At 33.0% G+C, this 27,857-nt stretch overlaps 1 protein-coding gene across 1 annotated transcript; it reads left to right on the plus strand.

Moving 5' to 3' along the window:
* The first annotated feature begins 11,108 nt into the window (after positions 1-11,108).
* Positions 11,109-27,857, plus strand: LOC141534437 (uncharacterized). The gene is made up of 9 exons (XM_074253785.1): positions 11,109-11,463; positions 11,589-12,259; positions 12,343-12,476; positions 12,555-12,788; positions 12,875-13,335; positions 18,937-19,496; positions 19,603-24,002; positions 24,881-25,316; positions 25,857-27,857. The coding sequence occupies exons 6-9, from the start codon at positions 18,942-18,944 to the stop codon at positions 26,403-26,405; spliced, it is 5,940 nt and encodes a 1,979-aa protein (XP_074109886.1). The 5' UTR covers positions 11,109-11,463; positions 11,589-12,259; positions 12,343-12,476; positions 12,555-12,788; positions 12,875-13,335; positions 18,937-18,941; the 3' UTR covers positions 26,406-27,857.

Genomic DNA, 27,857 nt, shown 5'->3' on the forward strand with positions numbered 1-27,857 from the left:
CCCTGCTGCTGTTGCTGCTGGCTCTTATTTGCCGGTTCGAGCTGTTATTTGCTGATTTCTTAGAAATAATCAAACATGGCGAGAAGAGTGACAAGAAAAAAAATTTTAAGTATAAACGGATGGTATATATTATGTTGTATAATTAAATGGAAATAAATGTTACGGGTTGTTTAGTTCTGAATCTTCTTATCTGAAAAATGGGAAGAAATTGATGAGCACTCTGGAGTACGAGCTGATGGATTAGATATGTAATAATCAGAGGTACTGAGACGTATATCCGAGTGTCATACGTGATTCATGTTTAGTTGGGATGTACGTCACTCTTGTACGTATCATTCAGTCATAGTTACATTTACTCATCTCAATTGAGCAATAATTATTCTGATGCTTAACGCTGAAATATTCATTTGATGTTGGATTATCTTTTATTTAGGAATAAAATTATAGTGCAGCGTACATACCTCGGATGTTAGTTCAGAATCTAGAATTAAATTTCACATATTTTTAAACTTTACATTAATAAAAGATTTATTTATTTTTTAACTCAACACTTCCAATGAATCGCTTTATAATTGAGTTAATTAATAGATGACACAGTTTTAAACTTTTGGTAAATCGATACAGGATCAGCGTATTAATCTATATTTACTCTAGTACACTGGCTCTGAAATAATAATATTGAGAGTGATGAATAATGAATAATGAATAATGAGAAATACCAAGTTATTATGGTAGAAGAGTCGACGATTAACGGGGAAATACTTAAATGTATATGTATTATACATATGCATGTCCATAATATATAAATTTGACGAGGAAACTTTTGGACTCGTGCCATCCACCAAATTATGCGCTATTTATTATTACATATACATATACATAAAAATAAAATTCAAGAGAGCGATGCTTTTAAATTCCTCGCGAGTTTTCACGGGAAAAAATTTTAACATTCACTTGCGTGGATATATATTGTGTATAATAAACATATACATTCCTGATTATTATATTTGTCATCGCGCTGTAAATATTTGTTTCAAGGTAAAATCTACTTATCACTTCCCATTTCGTTTGCAGAAAAACAAATAAATAATTTTCTCAAGACAAGAAAATTACTTTTATCAAGAACTAAATTTTTTGGAGCAAAAGGCTGAATTTTCTCAAAACTAGAAGATTTTCTTGACTTAAATAAATTTTCTTGGATCAAGATACGTATTTCTTACAGCAAGAAAATTAATTTTGTTGGAACAAGTAAAATTTCTTGTGACAAAAAAAATTTATTTTCGCTCAAGAAAATAATTAAAAAGAAAAATATTTTCTTGTCTCAAGTGAACCTTTTTTTCTGTGTAGTATTTGTACTTTTTAACTTTTAATTTCTATTCATGCTAAAAATTGAATTACCGAATCTTATATTAAAATACTTTAAAACTAAAAAAGACTTTTTTAATCTCGAGTAAAAAAAAACTAAGAAAAGCGCGCAAAGTATCATTGTGTTTTATTCATTCATTTAATTTAAATGAGCTGATATATATATTATGTCGACACAACCTTGCTAGCTAATGTCAGTGTGTTACTCCTACGCGGATTCTTACATTATTCTCTTTTGATTCGCGGCGCTTTGTAATGGTTTTACCTCACATGTACATACACGCAATGCGTATAAGTATAGAGCTATCTCGGTTGCAATGTTGTCGCGAGCAGACCTCTTTGACCAGCGGCAACGAGAACCGTTTTCCCAGTACTTGGAATCCGCGAACTTGAGAATCATTGTGAATTACCGCTTTGCGGTTGCATCCTCACTATATATAATCCTGTTTTTCTGCGAATAATCATACGTAATAGTATTAATAATAAATTTCATCATTCATAACATTAAATATATGTATATACTTACATTTACATTTACAAATAATCATATAATTTTACTATATAATTAATCGCCTAATATTAAATGATTGAATAACTTAAATAATTTTTTTTAATATTTAATCTTCACCTTGATGTTTATCTGCGATAATATGTCAATAAACTCTAGGCGTAATCTCTTAGCGCGATTAATATGATGAGATATTAAATTAGTGGTGGTGTTGAGAAATTTTAAGACTTTGATCATGTCACATCAGATAAAAAATATAATAATTATTTATATGTGTGAGTGGAAATTATTTTAAATCCCAGTAGCGAATAATATCAACCGTTTGACGGTCTTGGCATCAGAGTATAACGCTAATGGATAAAAAAAAACCGAGGAAAGATAAAACAAAGCTAAGCGGGGGTTATTATCAGTATGCATGAACAGAAAATAACAAATAATAAAAACTTTTATTTGAATGAAGAATAATTTTGCGGATGATGATGATAAAAAAAAAAAGAAGTTATTATTAAATTAAATAGACTGAATAATTGAATTTTCCCAGATGAACTCAAAAAATGAATATAGCATTTAATTTTCTGCGACAATAGAATAAGTATTTATAAATTGCCTACAGTAATGAAACTAAAAATTTTAGCAGCGCACAGAAAAAAAGGTTCACTTAATTCAAGAAAATATTTTTCTTCCTGATTATTTTCTTGAGGGAAAAAAAATTTTTTTTTGACAAGACATTTTACTCATTCCAACAAAATTAATTTTTTTGCTTTAAGAAATACGTATCTTGATCCAAGAAAATTTATTTAAACCAAAAAAAATCTTCTCGTTTTGAGAAAATTCAGCCTCTTTCTCCAAAAAATTTAGTTTTTGATAGAAGAATTTCCACCAAGAATAGAATTTCAAGAAAAATTTTTAATTCGGTCTTCCTTCAGGCACCCGAAAATTCTCTTGAGCCAAGAATTTTGTTCTCCAGTCAAGAAGTCAAGAAATTTTTCTTTCTGTGTGCGCTTTATTTAGTCCTGGGATGAGAGCCGTGACTCAGGATTGGACACGCTCTGATAATAATCGTTGACGCAATAAAGAAACAACCACCAGCAGCAGATGATTGTAGTTAGACCGTTATAATTAACTTTCATCGTGAGGACGAGGAACCTCTTCTCATTAAATGATTTATGATAATTTTTTTTGAGCGACGCGCACTCTACTCTGTATATAACAAAAAAACCCCATAATTGGATTTTTAAATTTCACTGTCGTTATTTTTCGTCATTCCTGGTTTTTAGGATCGATTCATAAGAATCGCTACCAGGTAAAGGACTCTTCACCATCACCTATAAAAAATAATCAAGTTGGGTGGTTAATACAGTATGAGTATGACCATAAAAACAAGATCAGGGGAAATTAATCAGAATAAGAATAAATAAAATATAAAGAAGAAATATAAGTCTAAAAGAGCAAGAATGATCTATAGATTGGATGGACCTACAGATCAAAGACTCCCTGTCAATATGTGTCAGAATAAACGAATGAGTATCAATCCATGATGGTAACCACCAAACATATATGTTATATATAGTTACATTATACCTGTATCGATGGACTACTACTATACTCGATGACGCGCCTTTTAAGTCCACATTCTAAGGATCCAGGGCTACTCTCCAGAGACCTTTACTCAATATATATATGTTTCACTTCAGCAACCTGCTCCTGCGGTTATTGTGCATCATTGTTTGTTACATTGTCTCTGTATATATTTATATATACTTAACTTGAACGGAAGGACAACGATTGAAAAAGTTGCTCACAGAATATCAAGTAATTCGCCATTACTAACAGCACGATTAAGATTGTCGCTGTGTGTTGAAATAAAGCAAGAACCCTTGAATGGAAACACCATATATACACGCATATACATAATATAACATCGTAAAATAAAATAAAAAAATCTTTGGGATCCCTTTTAAGAGTCGATGATTATCGACACTTGATGTACCTTGGCAAATTCAAGAATGAAGATATGTTATATCATATATATATTATGGTTTTTGCAATCTTGTGATGAATGGACCAGCAATTATTAATTATTTCTTCGTGAGTATATTTTTTATGCTTGATTAATTTTAGCGACACAATTTTAGCGAAAAAATTTAATTTGAATCAAGAGAAATATTCTTAAACCAAGAAAATAATTTTGAAGAGTTTCAATGGGTCAAGACGAAAAATTCTTGAATGAAGTAAAATTTATTTAAACCAATAAAAATTTTTTAGTTTAAGAATTTTTTTACTCAAATCAAGAAGATGAAATTCTTCAAAATAATTTACTTGATTCAAGTAAATATTTTTTCCTGTGTAAGAATACAGTTATAAACAATTACATAATACATACTTGACAAAAATTATTTATACAGAGAAATGAAGATATCGATAAAAATATTATTTTTTAAGATTAACACCATCGTGACAAAATCTTGTAATAAATATTACGTCAAAAAATAATACTTAAATAAGACTAAAAAAAACGTAATTTAAAATTAAAAATTATTGGTCCTGTTAAATGTTAATTAAATTACGTTATTTTTTGATAAATTTTCAATCTTCTTTAATATTTTCTTGAGCCAAAAAAATTTACCCTCCAGTCAAGTATTTTTTTTTTAATGTAAGTAAAAAAATGTCGAGATTTATGTAAAAAATTTTTTTTATTTTTAGAATTGATAAAGCTTGTAAATAATAAATTCTTAGAACAATCTGATGATAACTAATTATAAAATGATAATCTATAATTGAAAGTAATGAAAAGTAAAGATTTTAGAAAGTCGATTTATTTCTAGGAACATTAATCTGATAGGAGGTAAGTTATAAAATAATTTAGAAAAAAATAAAGATAACTAATGAATCATAGGTGTAAACATAAACTAAAGACATTTACTAACAAGATATACGGATATGTTTTGATAACGAACTTTATATTTCACCACGAGCGACGGATTTTCCTACAATTTGCGAGGCTTTATTCTCGGAATATTACCCGTTTGACATGCTGTAGAAAATTACGGACAGCAATATTCTGCTAAACAAAGGGGTTACCTAGCCGCAAGTATGCTCAATATAAAATGTAATTCTATTCATTACGCAGACTACAATCGAAAAAATCTTCTTGTGACTATTGTTTTGTTACAATGAAAGGCCTCAGGGAGATTGTGACAATTTTGTTCGGTCAAAATCAGTTAATTATGCAATTTGACAATTAATATCTACATAGTATTATTGTTCATATTCAGTTATTACGTCAAGCGCGCTAATTAGTAAGTTATACAATAACTGTTATTGTATTGAAGCAATTGCGAGAGAAAATTATCAAAAAATCGCTGTAGTTAATTATAAAAATTGGATATTTTACGGGTGAATTTTTTTAGCTGTCAAAATTTAATTATTGAAGAAAAAGAAACTTTTTTTAAAGTATAACATAAAAAAATTTGTGTAATTACTAAGTAATTAGCGCTAAAGAATGTGATTTCAAAAAGGTGTTGAAGAAAAAAATTATTAAAGAAAATTTAGAATTTTTTGACAACTTATTTTTGAATCAATAGTCAGTTGTGCTAAAAAATATTTATAAGAAATTGTATTAATAATTTTGTTTAATTTTTACTTGTGGAATTTTTTATGAAAATAAAATTAGACATTTGACAATTTTTATTTGAAAAAATTTAAATAAAAAATTCCACATGTAGAAAATTTTAAAAACTACACGTGCAATTTTTTAAAAATATTTTATTATTTCTAATTAAATTATTAAAAAAAAAAAATACTAAAAATTTTTTAATGTCTGCATAATAATTTAATTCTTATAAAAATCTAAAAGATTATAACACGTTTGTTGATTCAGTGTAATTATTTCCAATAAATTTTTTAAATCAGGGCAATGTCAATTATATAAAATTCATCTATATATAAATATAACAAAACTAATTTTAACACACTTTACTGTCATGAAATTAAAGTGTCAAAGTACATAGATTCTATATATACATGACATAATGTTTATTCTGGCAGCTATATGTGGAGAAAAACCATTATAAAATCAATATTAAACATCAACAGTTAAAGATACACCTGCTAAAGATAAAGTAAATTTATGCCATTGAAATAGGTATATTCAAATTAGTATATGACTCAAACTTTATGATCGCAATCTCCTTTAATAAAAAATATACACATACACATATGTAACATATGCATATGTGGCGTATATATAGAACGTAAATGCACAGTCTGTCAGGACTTGACTGTATAGTCAGACAAGATGTATCGTCGATCGTGTCAGCAATGAATCTACTATACCAGAATCACGTGAGTCGTTTTATTACGTCACGGCTTTCATTGATGACTTGGCGATCTCGCGGCGACCCTACACATATATATACATACATATTGATGTATACACCCATCCATCCATCCATACATTTAGAACACATACTGTGTAGTACGCAAGTCTACTATGCGATTACCGATGTAATGTGAAAACAAAATTTACGTGCGCACATATGTAACGACCGGTTGCTGGTTACTGTATGCCAGGAAATAATGATGAAAACAATAATTATTGTTTTACTTTTTTTTTTTTTTTTTTTTTTTTTTTTAATGAAAATAAATTATACTTTGAAATTAACGATACAATAAAAAAAAAAAAAAAATTATTATTTCTTCTTAAAAAAATTTTTCACAAGAAAAAAATTAAGATAGAAAATTCAAAAAATTAAAAAAAAAACTATTATCATTATTATGATTATTACTGTCATAAAAATTGATAATTATAATAATATTTACAATAAGCTTATTAATCTTTAAAAAAAATTTTTTTTAATTATTTCTTTATTTTGTAACTGAGTTCTTAACAAATTATTATTAATATTATTACAATGGATTCTCGGTAAATTAAACCTTGTAAAATCAAAATCCTCAGTAACTCGAAAAAAATTTGTATTCCCTTCCGCTAAACTCTTGAATACGCGATATCTCGAATTATTTAGATTCTGTAACTCGAATTTTAATAGTTAAACTCTATTAAGTGTCGATAAATTTTTTTCTAATGATTGTTATATACCAATCGATTTGTTTTCGAAGAGTTTCAGTTGGGGGATTCCGCGCGTTACAATTATTATTTTTATCTTGTATAAAAAACGTGTGTATTAATTAATTGATATTTTGAAAAAATTTTTGTAAATAAGCACGAGAGTCAAGGCTTGGTATCATTTATTTATAAATATATAAATGTCTACACATACAATTATATATGATATATTTTTATTGAAATTCAGTCGAACGCAACAGGTGAACGATTATGAGTCTGAAGCTGTATTTAAAATGCGTCTGACTTGCGTAATAACTTATTATATGTTTACTTACATTTAGATCACATATACAACATCCTAATAGAAACGAGACTCGTTTACTGTTCGTCTACGACTAGTTATAGTTTAGAGTAGGAGTTACTATTCAGAATACGTAACTAAGCATTATTAACCATCAGCGATAAACTGTCGAGTGTATCGACACCAAGACTCGGTCTTTTAATTTCAAAATTTATTATTCACTCTTAAGGAGTGTTTTCTAATTTATTATTATTAATATTTAAGTTTCATAACAACTATATTGAAATCTTGGAGATTGTTTATTCGATGTTACCGCAGGATAAATATTTTTGTTGTTTGGTATTGTACAAATAAGCAATGGCTGGATGTATTCACTTAAATGTCCAACAGGTTCATAAAATGTATGTTAAATTGGCTTTTTATTCGCGTCGCATAAATTTTATAACATATATTTTTATCTACTTTTTTTCTATTTTAATAGGAAGCTAAAAATTTGAAAAAGATATATTTATTTTTAATTTTTGAAAAAATATACTTTAAAATTAATTACAGGTGCAAAAATTTCTTAAATTTTATGATTAATTATTTTTAAAATTTTGCCGAGCTTACGGAAGAAATTTATTAATTATTAAAAAATTAAGAAGAAAAAAAATTTTTACAATAAATTCATCTTGTAATTTCTTCTTATTTTAATTTTTATTTTATGCAGAAATTCGGTTTTAAAATTTTAAATTATCATTATAAATTTTTTTTAATAGTTATAAAAAGCACGAAAACGTCAGAAATAATTATCTCATTGAAACAGACCTGAAAAAAAATAAATATCTCCATTTATTAGTATAAAATTAATAAAATAATTATAATGATAACAAAATGACTAAAAAACATATTTATTTGCAGATTACTGTGTGAGAAAAAAGAGTATAATGGTGCTGGAGAAGTAACTGGGGAAAGGCCTCGACCGTTGATCATCGTCGTTGATCATCCACACGGCTGTATTGGCAATAACAGCATAAGCAGGAATGGCAATAGCGAGTGGAAGCAGTGGTAAAGAGCTAGCCTGAAGGCCTAAAGGTAAGCTTGACACATGCAAACCAGTTTAAGTTGAACGGACAGTTCCGGACTCTAACATCTACCAACAGACAACTTACTTCTATTATATTGTATACAGATATTATTAGTAGATTTCGGAGAAATCTTATTGCATTTATCCTGATGACGAAGTTTTTGATAAATTTTACTGTTTATCTGTTGAGTTTACTTGAAATAATTTTTTCAAGATTTTTAGATACTTTAGGGAAGCAGCCTCATCTACTTCAGCTGAGAAAAAAATTTTCTCACCTTGAGAAAATAGTTCTCTTGAATATTTGATACCCATTTTATATTATTTTAACGTGCAATTATATACATATTGAAAAAAAAATGATTCAATATTATTTGATCTTCCCATTTGACATGTTAATCAATAAAAATTTACTTCTGTCGAGATATTTTATTTTTTGGAGCAAGAGAAAAATTTTCACAATACAAGAAAATTTACTTCTATCAAGAACTAAATTTTTTGGAGCAAAAGGCTGAAACTTGAACTGCAACTGCAACAGAAGCGGTGAAAACCTGCAGAGCCAATAATTTTATCCGTATACCAGCAAAAATAATGCAGATGTTGTAGATTATACCGAGAAGTAATGAGTGTTGGTAGTCACCAGTGGTAGAGGAATAATTTAGTCACGTTGGGCGACAGGAAAAGTGAATGGTTATACTCTCGGCGTTGCACCGACGCAACCACATTCATTGCTAGCAGTAGCACGATTAATTTGTACTTGTAGTAGGATTACCTCCCTCTCTTGTTACTTTTATTGGTCTTTCTCTTTGCGTACTTGCTGTAACATTAGAGTTGAGTACTGTACTGGTGTTAGGGAACTAAACCAAAGACATGCAAATAAACCCGAGTAATTCCGCGACTTTAAACGGTCAGGTCTTTACGCTATTGTATATCAACACCAAAACGAGTCCTTTACTTTTTTTGTAACTGCATACAAACTGCTGCAGATATATCACTTTCAATGTCCGCGAGCGTTTACCCTCAAGTCCATTTAAAGTAATATTTATGGCTTTTACCGGACGATCATCATGGAATCGTGACTCACTAACGCCTGGAATTTCATCCTGCGGTCACTGTAAATATTTTTTATTTATTTTATTATTAAAGCTCAGCTACTCCAATCTTGAGATTTAATTCTGCAATAACAAAATATACTATTTTAATTTTAATTATAATTATAAAAATATTAATAATAATAATAATAATAATAATAATAATAATAATAATAACAATATATATTTAATCCAGGTGTAATTCAAGGTTTCCCAAAAAAATTTAACCTGTTCATTCATTTCCCCGTCCATTAAATCCATTTGATCCAACCAAACCCCCAAACCTCTTACCCTACCACACTAACACTCAACAGACTCCATAGCAGGAATCAAGCCCACGTATATGTTGTAAACAGCAACCAAACAGCTTCTCCCCTACTTACAAAACTAGCTCAGAACAACAACAACAACATAAAAGGAGGTCCCTTATTCTCAGAATAATAACTATAATAACAAGTCCTGACTGTCAGTTCCGGGGTCTTCACTCTCATGCGTAGGCATGACCAACCAGAAATTCCCGTACCTGAGCATTTTTCTCAGCGGAGTGCCCGAAACCAGTACAGTGCAGAGAAATACTTGCAGACATTTAATAACTCTGAAAACCAGAAGAAATAGACCAAGAAAAGCAGCCACTGTTGACAACTCCTACCTCAACTAATCCCCTTGACATCTTCTATCTCTGTCTCGGGGCTTCCAGTCCCCACTTCAACCACTCCGCCCAGGTCAACCTATACATGATCTACAAGAACACCAATGTAAGACTTGCCATATTATTATTTATATTACAATTATTTATTATTATCATCATCATACATACATACCTCGGTCTCTTTCACCAGTTGAGTCTGGGTTGCTCGCCTTGCCGTTACTTGCCCGGCCTGCCTCACCTTCTTATTTTCTTCTTCTTCTTCTTCTTCTTCTTCTTCTTATTCTTATTCTCTTATTCATCCTACATACTATCTGTAGCTGGTCTCTTCTATCTGGTTAATCGTCTACACGTACAATGAAATAATGGTAGTGTTGTCTTATTTCAGGCTCTGTTCAGTTTAATAATACTGAAGTTAGCGGTCAGCTGTCAATTTTAAAAATTTTTTTAACAAATTAATTACAATAAAAAAATTCTTCTAAAAATTTTCACTTGTAATTTTAACATGTGAAACTTTTTAATTAATTTAATTGCTATAAAATTCTAAAAAAATTTTTAATATCTTTCAACTTTAGTGTTATTCAGTTTATGATATTTAAATTAGCATTCAACAATTTTTGATTTTTTTCTTTATCAATTAAATTAGAATTAAGAATAATTTAAAAAAAAATTGCACTTATAATTTTGCAATTTTTTAAAAAATTTTTTAAATGACATTAAAGTTAGCTGTCACTTGACAATTTTTTAATTTTTTTTAACAAATAAATTTCTTCCAAAAAATTGAATGTTTAATTTTTGTTTGCCATAATTTATTTGTTACAAAAATTCTTAAAATTATCAACTATCTGCTAAGTTAATATTCATTTTTTAATTGAAACTTTTTCTCAAAAAAATTTCTAAAAATTTAGAAATGTCAGCTAACTTAATTTTCATACTGAGTTTACTGAGTTACACATCTTTAGCAGTACTACACAGACGATGTATAATACTATTACAAGCAAGAAGAAAGAGATAAATATAAAGAAGAAAGAAGAAAGAAGAAAGAAGAAAAAGCAAGAGAGAATAAGAGTAGTTGATGTAGTCGGAGCCTGTTTGCGTTCGATACACGGAATCACCTCGTGGTTCTTGGAACGCGGTAGACTGTCGCCAGTCACGCCAGACGGCGCATCGCTCGCGCGCAACATCGTCGTTGATCCTCGTCAGCGGCACCCGGCACATCATCGGGCCTCGGCCTTTCACAGTCGGCTACAACACACTTACACTTGGTGTGTGTGTGTGTGTGTGTGTGTGTGTGTGTGTGTGTGTGTGTGTGTGTGTGTGTGTGTGTGTGTGTGTGTGTGTGTGTGTGTGTGTGTGTGTGTGTGTGTGTGTGCGCGAGACACCAAGCTGTACCTATATGATACCCCAAGGAGAAACTGTGAGCTGTGAGTAAACTTACTATATACTACATAGTATGTAATACATAGTACATGATATATAGTATATAGTGTGTATATAGTATGTATAATATGCCTTGCCACTACACCAACAATACTTACCACTACTTTAGCAGGCAGACGGAAACTACTCGGAGTCAGAGTATAGCAGAGTGCAGACCGGAGATCCTTCTGAAGAAAGAACGAGACGGAAAAGGATAAGTTTAACAGCGGCGGGGAAGTAAAGAGCCGACTGCGCGCTCACCCACGACCCACAGACACCCCGTGCATACAGTCTGGCTGCCAGCAGCAGCAGCAACAACATCTCACCCGTGTCGCGCACCAGCATTACGCAATCACAACAATACAACGCGCCACGATGCGTTGATATTTTTTTTTTTTTTATTATTATTATTGTTATTGTTAATCTTGATTTTTTTTTTTTTTTTTAAGTGTGTACTCGAGAGTGCTGTTACTGTGCCAGGACAAATTTTGTGTGAGTTGAGAAAAATTCTTAAATCCCAAAAAGATATAAAAGTTATTTTATTATTTATGTTTACTTTTGTTTGCGACAATTGTTTTCAATAACAAAATAGTATTGGGTAAAATAAATACTTGCATAAGTAAACGCGTGGTAATGACTCTCAAGGTTGCCGCTAACGGAATTCGGGCGCCTTCGCAGAAATGACGCATGAGTGTAAACAATCATTGAGTGGCGCGATTCTCTGCCGCTGACGTCACGTGCGAACGATCTCCGGGATACCCACCCGCTCTCGCCCTCTCTTTCTGCTTATTAATCTGCTTTGTAATTTATTAATTATTATTATTATTAATAGTAGTAGTAGTAATAGTATGCAATTATATAAATAGATATTTTTTGTTATCCAGATGCAACTAAACCAAGAGAGGATTTGTTCGAGTGGAAGTGAAAAAAAAAAATCTAGTGACAGTTCTTCCTGGATAAAAAGTGCGTGCGTAATTAAGACGAAAAATTTAAAAGTAATTTGTTCTTCCTGACCCAGGTATGACAACAATACAATAGGATTTCTAAGTTGACTGGGTATACTTATACCTAAACCTAAATACCTTTTGCATTGCAGACAATTTAAAGGAAGGAACGAAAAATTCGAGGATAAGAAAAGATAAAAGTGTATATAACAGTGGGCTTAGCCTTGGTTTTAAGTTGTTACTTGTTAGTTACTATTACTACGGTTAAGTACGACGGCTGTTAGAGTAAAAGTGTGCAAACCAATTAGGCGCCAGTAACATCAAGGCTATACACTCCAGTCACATTTAAAGTCTATACAGTACATATTGTATACATTGTAACAGCAGTAAGTGTAAAATCTTCACGTGTCAATCCTCCAATAGTTAACAACTGTACTCTACATGTGTAACTACAAATTTTTTATTTTTATAGGAGTTACTCACAAATTCCTGGAAAATATCATACTGATAATTGGAATTTTTTTTATATACTCTACCATACGGAGCGTCTACGATTGACGCAGTAGGGGATCTACTGAGAAACTGCACCAGGATTTAAGGTTGGACCCCAACTGACCATTTAACAAAATATAATAGTGTAAGTGTACACTGTAAATGTGTACGGGCAATGACTAACTGCGCGTCAAGTGTGTCGATTGTAAAAGGTATTATCGAGGCAACTCGGCAAAAATTCTCATCAGAGCCAGCATCAGAATCATCCTCGCCGGCAGTTTCATTACCACTTTACGCCGGTAGTTGTGGTAGTAGTGCTGTTTGTGATAATATTTCTACGGTTAGTTGTGTAAGTTGAAGCAATTGTGCCGGGTCTGCTGTTGGACTACTGGGCTTCGCTTCCACGAGATTTGCATAGCAAACAGATTGACATAGCGCTGGGTAAGTTGATATAATAATCGTCTAATGTATTTTATGCAGTAGTTTATGAAATATTTTATGATGCTAAAAATATATTTAAAAAAAAATTTATTAAATTGCTATTTTCTGTATCATTTAATATTTCATTAAATTACGGTAAAAAAAATTGTATTTATGTAGAAATTATTATTTTAGGTAAGTTTCAATCATAATCATTCTCAAAAAAAGAAAAAAATATTTGTGTGAGTAAACAAAACAAGAATGAGTGACGAATTTATACTCTGGCAGTGAACGCAAGACTAGTAAGATGGGGGAATCCCCTTTACTTGACTAGCTGTTGTTATTATTATTATAATTATAACAATAATTATAATAGTATAATACTACACTGCTAGGAGTGGACATGGTGCATGGGTTGTACTAGACTAAAGCAATAGACTCGGACGATATGAGCCGGGGAAGTGAAGAGGGAATGGGATGTAAGGTAGATGTAGATGTAGATGTAGATATAGATGGATGGTATTACGTGATACGGGTGTGTGCGTCAACTGAAAGTTAGTCTGGCGACATGGAGCGCATAACTGTTTGTACAGGATAGGTGAATTGAGTAGGATTTATTCCATTACAATACTATACATTAGATTACACTGTAGGTTTAATCGGACGGATGCTGGATGGTGTGCTGTGAACTACGTGAGTGCCGATGGGCTGGATGCTGGAATATAAGTTGGAGGCTGGCTAGGATAGTGTGCTGAGACTGAGTGTAGGCCGACTATAGACGACGGTCCTCTACTAACTCCGATCCAGCATCTATATGTACTCGTACCCGGTACGATATAATCGGAGTAAGAGTAAGAGAGAACCCTGCACTGGGTAAGCAGATGGAGTAACAAGTGAGCGGCTAAAGCGGTGTTGCCATGACGACAGGTGAACCATGAGCCCCCGCGGCTACTCTCCTTATCCTACTCGAATAAGTTGGGACAAACTGCCGTTGCTTCCTTTCCTCCGGTTCTGGTTCATCGTCGGGGCTTTACTCTCTACTGTTTGTGTACCTCCTCTGCTCTGGTGCAATACTCTACAAGTATAATTCAAAGTGTTGGGTTATATAGAACGTAGCCAAACCTATATAATACACACTTACACTGTGCTAGTACTCTGTACTGAGTAATATAAAACTAAAGAGTAAAGCTAAGAGTAGACCTGGTGATGCTGTGACGTCGACAACCTCAAACACCCCACGCGCTGATATTCAAGAGTCCTCTGGCCACTCTTTTTGATCTGTCTTTTACATTCCCTCCCACCCGATGGACTACTCTACTTACTCAGCTCTTTCATTCTCTATCTTCTGTGTCTCCTATCCGTGGGTATTCTCGAGTTAACTTTTCGCTTCTTACTCGGAGATAAATAAAAAAAGAAAAGAAAAAAAAATAACAGAAGAGAGTAGAGGTAGAGTAAAATACGCTGGTATCTCTTTTAAGTTCAGTTTTCTTTATTCTGTCTTTATTGTTAGCCCGAGCCAAAATGTACCTTCGACCGAATGAACGACTACGAGTTTCCTCCGGTACGGATTCCACTGATTTATTTTTACGCCAACGGATTAAATTAGTTGTCTGTCATGCCCGGATAGATGTCCGTATTTACGTATTTTATTTTCGGATACTTCGTGTTCCGAGTTTAGGAAAAATAATAACTCTGTCATGTCGTTGTCGGTTTTTAAAAAAGTAAATAATATGGTTATTTGAACGTGGAATTCCCTTGTCGCAAATTCTCCGATAAGATATTTTAATCGCCGTAACACAAATGCGGGTACTATTTTAAAAATTTAGATTTTTTTGTATGTATCTGAGTTAATTTATTAGCTAATATTATTATTATTGCGAATTTCAGGTAAAATATGAAAGATTAAAAAAAATTTTTTTTAAAAATGTTTACCAATTAAAATTGAAAAAAAATAAAAATAATAATAACATTCCCGGCAGAAACTGACAGTAGACTCACGCGTTAAAACGTCACCTTTGAGTGACCTGAATCATAATCTTTATCCTCTTCTCAACTCTGTTCGCCTGTTTCTCCACCGTGAATTTAAAATCGTGATATTGTTGAAGCGTATCCATCTGTCATCCTCATCCATTCACCGAGAATTCTAAGCGTAAGTGAATAACCCATACCCGTATAGAAACTCACAGTAAAGACAGGATGAATGTCATCCAGGATATATGTATATATATATATATATATATATATATATATATATATATATATATATAAATAATTTTTATCATCATACTCTTTCAGTACATTAGCATCACAATCGTATATAGTTGAAACCAGTTGGTGTACTATTTTAAATTCACCCTCTCTTGGGCCACAAATTAACCGAAAAAATTTATCGTTGCTTTCGTAAAAAACATATACATATTAATTTTTAAAAATCTCCATGTACGCGTGTCTCGGGAATTTCGACACCGTTACTTCTTCATGTATTTATATGTATGTACTAAATTGTGTGTACGTCCCTCTGAAATTTGCCTACTTTCACCTCCATACTCTGACCTAATTCTTTAATTTAAAACACGGGGAATTTGTGAAAATATTTTCTTGTGTCATGAAAGAGAAATCATCATATTTATCTATACTATGAAACACATAATATATATAGAAAAAAAAAAAAAAAAAAAATTCAAGAGTTTATTTTAAAAACACTGGTTACGTACAATTACAAAATAAGTAATGTCAAATCAGCTGATAAAAATTGATACTAATTTAAAAAAACAAGATAAGAAAAAAAAAAAGAGGAAATAATTGTAACATTTAGTGCCTTAGGGTCTCTTGTACAGACGGGTAGTATAGAGGTGCGTGACCTAATCACTCGACTCGCCTTTATATTACATACTTGTTCATACGTTCTATTATCCGATTATCAATTGCACATATATGCACAATACACTCTGTATTAGTTATTAGTCTCGTGAGTATTAGTAGAGCACATGGACACACAATGTAGTAATCTAATATAATGATCGCGAATTAGCCACCTCCTCGCCACACGTAACTTTATATTTAAGAAGTAATAATAAAAAAATTGTCAATGTTTGTGTACCAGCAGTTTGAGTTGGAGCTTGGAGTAATGTGTGATATTATATGTGTGATGTGTGAGTGGGGTATTGCATAGAATGAATAAGTAAATGTTATGTGTAGTCTGGTAGCTCAAGCTGGAGTAGAGTACACGGATAGGAGCGAGATAACCGAGTGGGGGAATCCCCAGTCACGGTTTAGTTCTTGTTATGTGTGTAGAGTCCTCATGCGTGACTCACTTTCCAGCAACTTACTACTGCACTCTGCCTACTCTGCTTCTGCATCTACTTGGGATTCTCCCTTCTGTTTTAATTGATAATTATTTATATATTTATTTATTTATAGTTGTATTTTATTAAGTCATCAGAATTTTAATTGTTAGAGTGATTAATTTTAAAAAAATTTTATTATTTTTTTTTTTAATATTTTGGAGTCTAAAAAAAAATTATAAAATTTATCTAAAATTAATTTTTAATTTTACTAAAAAATATTAAGCTTTATTATTATAAAAAAGTGTCTTAAAATTAAGAAGCTCAAAACAAAAGCGTAAAAAAAGAACAATTATTGAAGTTGATAAAAAATTAATAATTTCTTACTCTAAAGTTATTTTTAAAAAAATAAATATGCTCATAGATATTTTATTTAAATATTGTAAACACAAAACATAAATGATATCAGATAAAAATGTTAAATTTATTTAAAAGTCATGAGCTGGAATTATTTTTAGATTTTCTCTGCAACTGTTTACTCCGTAAAGCATAACCGAGAATAAATGTGAATTAAAAAGCGTTAATAAATACATCAGTAATAGTGATAGTAATATTATAAAATAATGAAAGAAATTAAAAAAAAAAAAAAAAAAAAAAAAAAAAAGATAAATAAGGTAAACGGTTTATTAAATCTTATCTGAAGCGCGGATATACATATATAGAGTACCAGAGTTATCTATATACTCACTGATTCATATAAAAATAAATGGTTCAATACAGCTAAATGAGAAATAAGAAGTAATGAAAAAACAGTTGATAAATTGTAATCAGCGATAAATGTATAGTAATGTTTTTTTTTTTTATATATAGAAGACAACAATTTAATAGCCTTTGTTATCGAGTATTTATAATATTTTTAAATGTAATTATTTTTAATAATTTTTTTATTTGTTTGTTAGAATGACTTTTACTACTCTCATTGACACGTGTACAGGCATGCGATATCAGACTCGATGATGTTGTGAATTAGTATGCACATACTCAATGTTAATGTATGCAAGTGTTTAATCCGCTTATTGACAGAGTAGTCACCTTCTATTTAAATTACTCAGTACGGCAAAAATAATATTTTATTATATTTAAATATTTATGTTAATTTGAATATTTATAAGTGATTAGCAAAAAATAATCTTGAGGAAAAATACACAGATACGGATTATCTTGAGATTGCCATCGTAATCACTAGTGCGTCAATCGAGGCAGGTCAAAAGAGATAAATAATATTATATTATGAATTATATATAATTAAATTAAATAATTATACAGCGAAAATTATTAAAGAATTTGATAACACCGATTGAAAAAAAAAAAATTAAGCGATTGTATATAGTAAGTTGAATTTGGCATCGAGCATCGATGTCAAATAGATTTAAATAATTGGGCGGAATGAGGAAGAGAAGTAGAGAACGAACGGGTAGTAACTAAGGCGCCGAATATATTTTAAGTTATTATTATCTATATAATACACTGGGTATTTTTCTCTGTTAACGCTCGGTTAATTATTAATGATAATTAATACCGATTTAATATTCTCTGGAGGGTCTGGAGGGAGAATGACGAGGACATAATATACTAAATAGGATTTATATAAAGAGCACCGGGTACATACAATTAATACTGCGACAACGATTTGAACTCCTGAACTCGAGTGCTTCCGGTTTCGCAATCACTCACCCTGAATCCATTATATTAATCACGGAATAATTTCATTCGAGTGATTATTCGATGAATTATATTTTATTAACTGATCTATTGATTTATTTATTGCTCTTTATCCATTTTCTTTTACGTTTTATTATCATCATTTATTTTATCTCAGCTATCTATTACTTTGTAAGTGAGTTATTAAAAAGCTTTTAGGGAAATTAATTATCAATCATGTGAGATGGAATAATTGGTTGATATTTTATTTAATTATTCAACCAATTTTGGAAATTTAAGAGGCTTTGTACATTATAATGCCGAAAAATAGATTTTTTGACCATTTTTCTTGAAAGAGGCTTTTTAATCAAATATTAAAATGGCCTTAATATAAGTATAACTTTGAAAATAATTTTCCGATTGAAAAAAAATTTTCTGTATAAACATTTGAATATATTTACATTACAAAAAAATTTTTTTTTTAATTCTAAATGCATATATATTATTTATTATTTAATAAATAATTAATTATAATCAATTTAGTTGCCAATTTAACAATCAGTAATAAAATTAATTGATTATTTTGAAAAAAATATAATTTTTTAATTTACTAATAATTTACTATTTTTTGTTACAGAGACAATGACAGACCCCCAGTTAGCAAACAACACTAGTTGTAACAACAATAACAAAACAAATCCAAGTACAAATAACAATAATAATAATAACAACAATAATAACAACAACAACGATGGAGAGTCAAAGTACTTACACAAAAAGTTCAAAAAGATGGCGACTGTCGAGGTGTCGTCACCGCTGGAAATCTCGAAGGATTCAGTCAAAACAATCATTCACCAGACTGACTCCTCCGAAGTCACTCGACGAGCTCCCGCCGGTGACGTCACCAAGAGCATCAACAATAACAACAACAGCAAAGAGTCTTCCAAGGCAAAGGAGTCTTCCGAAAGCAGCAGCGAGCCCATTGAGACCAAAAAAACGGGATACGTGTGTCCTTACTGCAAGATGTCCTGCTCCAAGCCGAGCGTTCTGCAAAAGCATATAAGAGCGCACACCAACGAGCGACCATATCCGTGTTTGCTCTGCGGGTTCGCTTTTAAGACCAAGTCTAATTTGTACAAACACCGACGGTCGCGAGCCCACACCGCCAAGGCCGAGGGAACCGCCGATCAAGTTAAGGTAATTTTTATTTTTATTAAATATAAATTATCAAAAATTCTGGCTTTTATAATTAATAATTATTAACTTTGTAATTTTATTTATAACCGTTCTATATTTATTAAAGGTGTCAGAAGATTCGGACATAAGTTTATCGGACAGCGCAAGCAACGGAACGGGAACGCCACCTCCTCTGGCATCCTCAGTGGTGTCAGCTTCAAACCACCTCGAAGCTGCTACCAAGACAGTTAAAACTGGCAAGATATACAAGCCAAAGTTTCACACTGCTCTTGAGTCCGTAAATAATGACCCGGAAAGTTTGTCTATTTTTCCGGTCGCGACAACTATTTCTACTTCCACTTCATCTTTATTATTATCATCATCATCTTCTATCATATCTAGCAGCTCAAACGGTACGTCGACAGGTCCTGTAAAGCCAAACGCAGAGCAGCTCCAAGAACACATTGACAAGATTATCACCGACAATCAGGCAATTGTTGAAGCAGTGGATCCGCGACTCCACAAATTAATGCATCGACAACAATCACAGCCACCAAAATCCGCCGAGCAGCCGCTAAATTTGTCTTCCTCTCCCGAAGATGCTCTTTCTCTCTCTTCGCGAAAGCGGCATCTAAGCGAGAACTCCCAGGAGGATAAAAATCAAAAGCCACAATTAAATTTACACTTGCAGTCAGAGCCGCAGTCTGCGAATCAAGGATCTATTATTAAAGATTTGCTGCTAAAAAATCGTACAACTGACGATTTTGTCTGTGCAAACTGTAAAATTTCGTACACCAGCGCCGACAACTTGGAAGCTCACAAACGTTATTACTGCAAAGCTTCTTCTTCCTCATCATCACTATCGTCTTCTTCATCGTCTTCCTCGTCTCCGAGTCCAAAGCGGGAGTTCCAATTGGACTTGGAGAAACGTGATAATGATGACACCAAGTCAGAGTATTACAATACCGTGAAACCGCTTCCTTCGCCAGGTCCTTTGCTAGGAAATACCAGGCTGGTCGACGCGTACACTCCGCCAGTGAAGAAACACCGTTTAACCGAGCTTATCGTTCCTCCTACGAGTCTCAGGTCTCTTGAAGAGCTGTCAAAGTACCCGAGACCGAATTCCTTGCAGATGTTCGGCGGACAAGTGAGAATCCTGGACAATACTGGTGAAACTAAAACCATGCGAATAGAACCGCGACAAACAAATTCGCCCAGCGATGACATGACCAATCACAATGGCAAACCTGGATCTGAGACCTCTTCGATAGTCGTGAGGTCGAGCTTGCACTCTGGAGGCACGATGGTCCACAAACCGCCCGGTGGGACTTCAGTCAGCAGCAGTGTCACTAATTCATTGTCAAACTCCATATCTATGCCAAATGCGCCTCAAATGCTGGCACCAATCATACCAAACATATCAACTCCAAACATCGCGCCGACAATGACCTGCTACGGGAATTATCTCGAGCCGAGGTTGAACCCACTGACAATAACTGCCTACAACCCGCTGACTCTTCCCTCGGGAATATCAAGCATTATGCACGGTGGCAAAATAATACCATATGTTCCAGGAATGCCGGGACCGCACACACTTATGGGTGGTGACATATCACAGCCTCAAACGGATTCTTACAAATTACCTGTTCCTGGAGCCCAGCCGCTAGACCTGGCGAGTCCTGTTAAAGTTGGAGCAACAACACCTTACGTACCAGGTATTCCTGGACCAGAAGAATCAGTCAAGCCGCTTTTCACGCCCCTGGATCTAGCTAAGGATCCGAAAGTTGGGTTCAAGCATCCGACAAACGGTGGAGTTATTTCACCTAAAATAGTCCAAGGTGACAAGTACCGCAGGCTGTTGTCTTCTGATTTTAAGAACAATAACAATCCAGAGGTAGATAACAATTTTGATCGTCATATCCACAAAAATTCAAAGTACAAACTCAAGGATAATTGTTGTTATGATAAAAATTTTAAGACCGATAATGTTAATGTTAATAGTAATATTAATAATGGAAATGTGACTTTTGAAAGATCCTCGCCAAAGCTGACTGAAAGCCGGAAGCGACCTGCAAGCTGGGGCGACGATGCTTCTATTGCTGACAGAAGAAGTCCCTTGGTCATCAAGTACGAGCATGGGGAAAACGGAAGGGTGAAAATGTCACCGGAAACGGTTGCTAATGGTGTTTTTTTAAACGGTCGAGCACGTGCTGAGAGCGTTCCACCGGTGATAATAATGGATCTAGATACTGCGAGCATTCAGCAAGAGCAGCCGAAGTCTTCACCGGAACTGATTGTCAGTTTAGATAGCAAGCAGTCACCTTCATTAGAAAGAGAAGTTGAAGAAAAAACAACTAAATTTCTTCGACCCTCATCTTTGCCGTTAAAACCTGGGACTTTTACGCCCAAAAGACATCACGGAATCACACCGACTCCGTACACTCAGCCCTTGATAAGTCCGGAAACGCCGAGACCCAGGAAGTCATATGGACAGCTGTATTTAAACGGACACGCATATACATATCTAGGTCTCAAGTGCTCGACTCGGGTGTATTATTGCACTCTGAATCGACCCCAGCCGATGTACGTTACGCAGCAGCATCACCTTTCTATGTATTCCAATTGGAAGATATTCAACGACCTCCGTCCTGACAGGAATTTGGCGAACTATGACTCACGAAACCGAAGCTCTGGTTACACTATCGCGTGGAAGAAACAAGAGCTGCTTCTCACTCACTCGTCTTACAGACCCGTTAAGCAGAATTCTTCTCCAAGTCCAGACAGTGATAGTGCGCAGAAGATGGCCAGGAGGATCAAGATCTTTGACGGCGGCTTCGAGAGCAATGAAGACTACACCTATGTGAGAGGCCGAGGACGAGGAAGATATGTCTGCGAAGAGTGCGGTATCCGCTGCAAAAAGCCTTCGATGCTGAAGAAACATATCAGGACACACACAGACGTCAGACCTTACACCTGCAAGTACTGCTCATTTAGCTTCAAAACAAAGGGCAACTTGACCAAGCACATGAAGTCTAAAGCGCATTACAAAAAGTGCAGAGAATTGGGAATTGATCCAGTTCCTACGACTGTTTGTGACGAGAATATTGACAAAGAAGCGATCGCTAGGTTGACTGCTGGTGGAGGAGAGAACGCTGAAGAGTCTTCTGAGGAAGAAGATGATGAAAGTGATAATGAAGAGAGCGAAGAGTCTGGAACTGAAGAGCATGAAGCGGCTAGAAGTCTGTTAATTTTGTCGCAGCCAAGCAAGAACAGGCTTCAGATCCCTGGACTGGTCCCGGCTTGTAGACCTGCGACATATCCTTACGCTTTTACTACTCTGCTGTCTACGAGCACTTCGACGGCTACTACGACGACTGCCAGTACGGGTTCGGTGACTTCTGCGACGGTCATTCAGAGTGAGGCCAGTAATCGGTATTACTTTCCCAGCAGGTCGCTGGATAGTTCTAGAGACAGTGTGATAAGGTCTACGAGGGTTGAAGAGGCTAAGGAAGATATAACTGAAGGCTCAGCTAGTGAAGCTGAAGATCAAGGCACTCGAGCTCCCCAGCCGATGGACTTGACCACGAAACCAGCGAGTTTGGATTGTCCGAAGAGGTCTTCGGTAGACATTCTCACGCCGGTTTCAGAGCCGATTTTGATGCAGACAATTGTCCAGACTATGGAGAGACTACCGCCGGGTAGGGAGTGGAAACCTGATGCAGAAGGACATATGCTCCAGGCTTACTTGACGGAGAGACATGTCATGGACAGCAAAATCAAGCAGCAGTATCGGGTGGGAGGAGCTTTTAAGGTTGACAAGAAAGTTTTTTCTGGGAGTAAGTTGGAGAACTCGAGAGGAAGTTTGTTCTCCAGTTCGACGCCTACAGTTACTTATACGGATCCCAGCAGGATGCAGTTTGCTGGGAAGAAAGAAGAAATTGGACAGAAAGTGGAGACCAAGAGTGAAAGAAGGCCCTTTGATATTGAGTCGCTGCATTCGCAGGAGCTCCTGAGACCGAAAGCAAATACCCAGGAGTATTTGATCGGCAGAAACTACCCGGAGGTTGGTCAGGAGCTACTTAAGCCCTTGGGCAATGAGACTAGAGAAACTGTTGCTAGTCATGAGAGACAAGACTTTACTCCGTCCCCGGGTAGGGAAGCTAGGTACGAAAAACCTGTCAGTGCTGGGTTGGAATTCAAGGTCCCCTGCTCCGAATTCCAGGATAGGGAGGCTGATACCCAGGAGTTCAGACCGATGGAACCTAGATTGGTGAATGAGATTGCCTTGAGGCCGCTACATGATGCCAGGAATAATTCTGTGAGAGTTCTTTCTGATGTTACGATTAATGTTGAGGGATTGGGCAAGCAACTTGGCGTGGCTGTTGTTGAAGGCATCAAGCAACAGCACAATGTTGCGAGGAAAATGGTTGTTGCCGGTCCTGGGTTCAGGTCGCCTTCGCCTTCACGTGCTGGAAAACCCATGGCTGAATTTTTACCACCGTCCGGTGTTGCACCCAACTATGTGAGGTAGATATATTTTTTTTTGGTTAAATGATTATATATATTATTAATAGATTTTTAAAGATTTCTAAGTACGGAATTTTTTTACTGCTACAATTTATTTTTTTTAAAATAGTGAAAAAATTATTAAATGTCTCTCAATTTGAAAATCATCTTTATTAATTTATTAAATTTGATTTGTTTTTATTTATTAAAATAAAATTACAAGTATCAATAACTGGGTCTTTTACCTTATGTGCTAAATTAATTTTCATTAAGTTAACAAAAAATGCCGCACTATGTTATTTTGGACAAATATACTACCCTAGCAAAAAACATCTAGCCATATATGACACTGAAGTTAGCAGACGTCTTAAAATTTTTGGAGTTTTTTTTTTATCAATTAAATTACAACTAAAAAAATATTTATAAAAAATTGTACTCATAGTTTTTCAAGTTTTTTACATGTGACATTTTTTTTAATTGTTTAGTTAAAATTTTTTCAATAAAAAATTTCTAAAAATTTTGAAATGTCGGCTAACTTCATTTTTATAGCCATAGAAGTATATTCAAAACGCTATAGTATGTGTCACAAAGTCCAAACTGATGTATAAGTATAGTTAATTTGACCAAACACTTTCACTGTGAATTTTAATTTGTTAAAGCCGTGTTTTAAAGCGTGTTAAGTAATTTAAAATTTAAATAAAACTAATTGAAGTATGATATCAAAAAATAAAATTAATAAAATGACAAGAATGATTACTAAAATCAAGCCCGTAATAAAATACAAAAATATTCCGTACGTTGATTTTAACCTAACCTCTATAAATTTTTGATGTAGTATAATATAATGTAAAAAGACGCAAAATAATTAATGATAATAAATAATAATTTAAAAATTCCAGCATTGGAGAAGATGGCCGCAGTGCATGTGGAATTTGTAACAAAGTATTCAACAAGCCAAGTCAATTGAAGCTTCACATAAACATCCATTACTTTGAGCGACCGTTCAGATGCGAAAGTTGCGCCGTGTCTTTTCGCACCAAGGGCCATTTGACGAAACACGAGCGATCTGTTTCTCACCACAACAAGGTCAGCATGACGTCGACTTTTGGCGCTCCGACGACCAGCAATCCACGGCCATTCAAGTGTACTGATTGTAAAATAGCCTTCCGGATACATGGACACCTTGCCAAACACTTGAGAAGTAAAATGCACATAATGAAGCTAGAATGCATTGGGAAACTACCTTTTGGCACTTACGCTGAAATGGAAAGGTCAGGAGTTAATTTAAATGACATCGACACCACTGATTGTGATAATAGTCTCGCCAGTCTTCAGGTAAATTTATTTTTATTTATTTTACTACCTACCCTCTATTTGATCAGTCATTTTTTTTTGTTTTTATTCAAATCAATTTTTTTTTTACTTTTCTAATAATAAAATTTTTAATTTATAATACTAAAATTAGCCGACGTTTTTAATTTTTTGATTTTCTTTTAATTATTAAATAAGAACTAAAAAATATTTCTAAAAAATTTCACGAATTGTTTTTTTTTTTTTTTTTTTTTTTTTTATTTTTACAATTGAAAATTAATTTTTTTTTTTTGTAATAATTTTTTGAGTAAAAAAAAAATTCCGAAAATTTTTATAAGTCTGCTAACTTAATTTACATTAATAATTTTATTGCTATAAAATTCTAAAAAAATTTCAACCTGTCGAAATTAAAAAAAACTATCAGTGCAATTTTTAAAAAATATTTTTCTCAGTACCAATTTATTTTTTGAAACAAATCTAAAAACATTTTATATATGATATAGATCAGATGTATGATTAAATAATTTAATTAATAAATTTATTTATTTATTTATTTACCTTCAGGTGTTGGCGAAAAAATTGTACGACCAAGATCCAACAAAAATAGGTCAATGGGACCCAGAAACAGCAGCGTCTCAGTACCAACAAAGTGTACCCCCGACAACAACTACAACAACAACAAGTAGCGGTGAAGCGTCATCAGATGAAGGTGAACCTATCCCACAAGTTCCAGTTTCGCCGACGTCATCTCCATCAGTATTTACTCCAGCGACAGAAACATCTTCTTCTGTGTTGCAAGCACATCCCTTGCCTACTTTATCAGTGACTAGCGACCGCAATAAATCACCCGTCGAATCTCACGTGCCAAATTCACGATTTGAGGATAACAATTTGCCTGCTTCCTCTTCATCCGCGGTGGATACTCATTCGTCGTTCACATGTCAAAGGTGCACCACGTCATTTCCAAACCCCGTCGATTTACATGTCCACTATTTTCTCGATCACAAGATTCTCAGCAGGAGCCATGAAAGCGGTAAAACTAATGAAAACCATGTTCAACCAACAAACGATGTTGAGACAAATAAGGTACACGATAAAAGCGATGATACATAGTGCCAAATGTACGCTCACAAGCTGCCATATACAATTATCATTTTTTAATTGACTAATTAAAATACTACCATTAATTATTAACTATAAATGATTATTAGTCTTAGGAACTATACTTTTTGACTTTGTTTAAAATTCTTACTCTCAAGATATCAATCTTCTCAGACTATTTGTAATTAAAACGATGAGCTGATATGTGATTTAGAGTTTTATGAAATTAAAGAAAAAAAAAAATAAAAAAAAAAAAAATGTTTACATAATTTAAATAAATAACGAAAAATTTATATTTGTATATATGTACACTGTGTTTATTTAAATTATATTAGTATAAAAATAATAAGTATCAATTATCAAGACATCGCAATCACAAGACGCCCATTATCGATTTAAAGATTGACTGGGCCTAGTGAAGATTGTGTATCTGTATAGACTAAAAATAAAACATATTTTCAAGTATAATTTAATTATTTAAGTACACTTGTAAATATATCTAAATAAGTAATTACGTAATATTAATTTAACTATTAAATAAGTGTCTATTGAAAGTCCAATTTAAAATTACAAATCAATTAATTGAATAAAATTAATGATGATGAGCTACAAGATAAACCGTGTAAAAATTATCGCATGCTCAATAATTACGGAATATTAAATTTAAAAAAAAAAGTCTTTCCTAACGCATAATCACTTTACTTCGATAATCATTCAACTTGTACCTATTAAATGTGCTTGAGAGTGAGATAAATATATATATATTATAAATTATAATGATTGATAATTTAAATTGACTAAGTATATTAAATATTAAACCGCACAATTATACAACGAGGGATCAGTTAAAGGGGGATAATAATTGTTGCCAAAAGTTATGATTTATGAATGTGTAGCTTAGATTTATATTATATTATATAAATGACAAATTAGATTTATCATTATTATTATTAATATTAAAAAAAGTAGTGTTTGATGTATGTAATGTGCGTTGCAAATATTGAACAAAAAAAAAAGTGGAGGTGTAAATGATAGATTTATAAGTTGAATATGTATACAAGCGTCCACGCCGGGTCAACGTCTTTTATTTTTTGAGGATTATAAACAAAACATATCAACAAATTTAATGATTATTTTGAGTAAATATATTAGTTATCTTTTTTTGGAGTTAATTTAATTAAAAATATAATTGTAAAGAAAAATTAAATTAGACGTTGAGGCTGGCTGCTTCCAAAGTCAGTATTAGAAAACAAACTTGTACACAACACTTATGTATCAACAACTATCGATCGTTTCCTGGCTAATTATTATATATATTATTGTAATATCTATATAATATATACTTTATATATAAGTAGCCTCGATATTGCTGCTATTTTTATGACTTATTTAAATTTTGTATACCTAAAACAAAATTTTTAAGGTTTGAGAACTTTGAATAAACAGCAGCTCAATAATCTCTTA

This window comes from Cotesia typhae, unplaced genomic scaffold, assembly GCF_013202065.1.
Source record: "Cotesia typhae breed Kobodo isofemale line unplaced genomic scaffold, CoteBio_Ctyphae scaffold_13, whole genome shotgun sequence".
NCBI lineage: Eukaryota > Metazoa > Arthropoda > Insecta > Hymenoptera > Braconidae > Cotesia > Cotesia typhae.

What these genes read in the sequence shown, in the direction of transcription:
- LOC141534437 (XM_074253785.1), top strand. Translation starts at nt 18,942, where the DNA reads ATGACAGACCCCCAGTTAGCAAACAACACTAGTTGTAACAACAATAAC. An exon ending in GAACCGCCGATCAAGTTAAG is followed by an intron (nt 19,497 to 19,602) that starts GTAATTTTTATT and finishes TATTTATTAAAG; the next exon opens with GTGTCAGAAGATTCGGACAT. An exon ending in ATAGTCTCGCCAGTCTTCAG is followed by an intron (nt 25,317 to 25,856) that starts GTAAATTTATTT and finishes ATTTACCTTCAG; the next exon opens with GTGTTGGCGAAAAAATTGTA.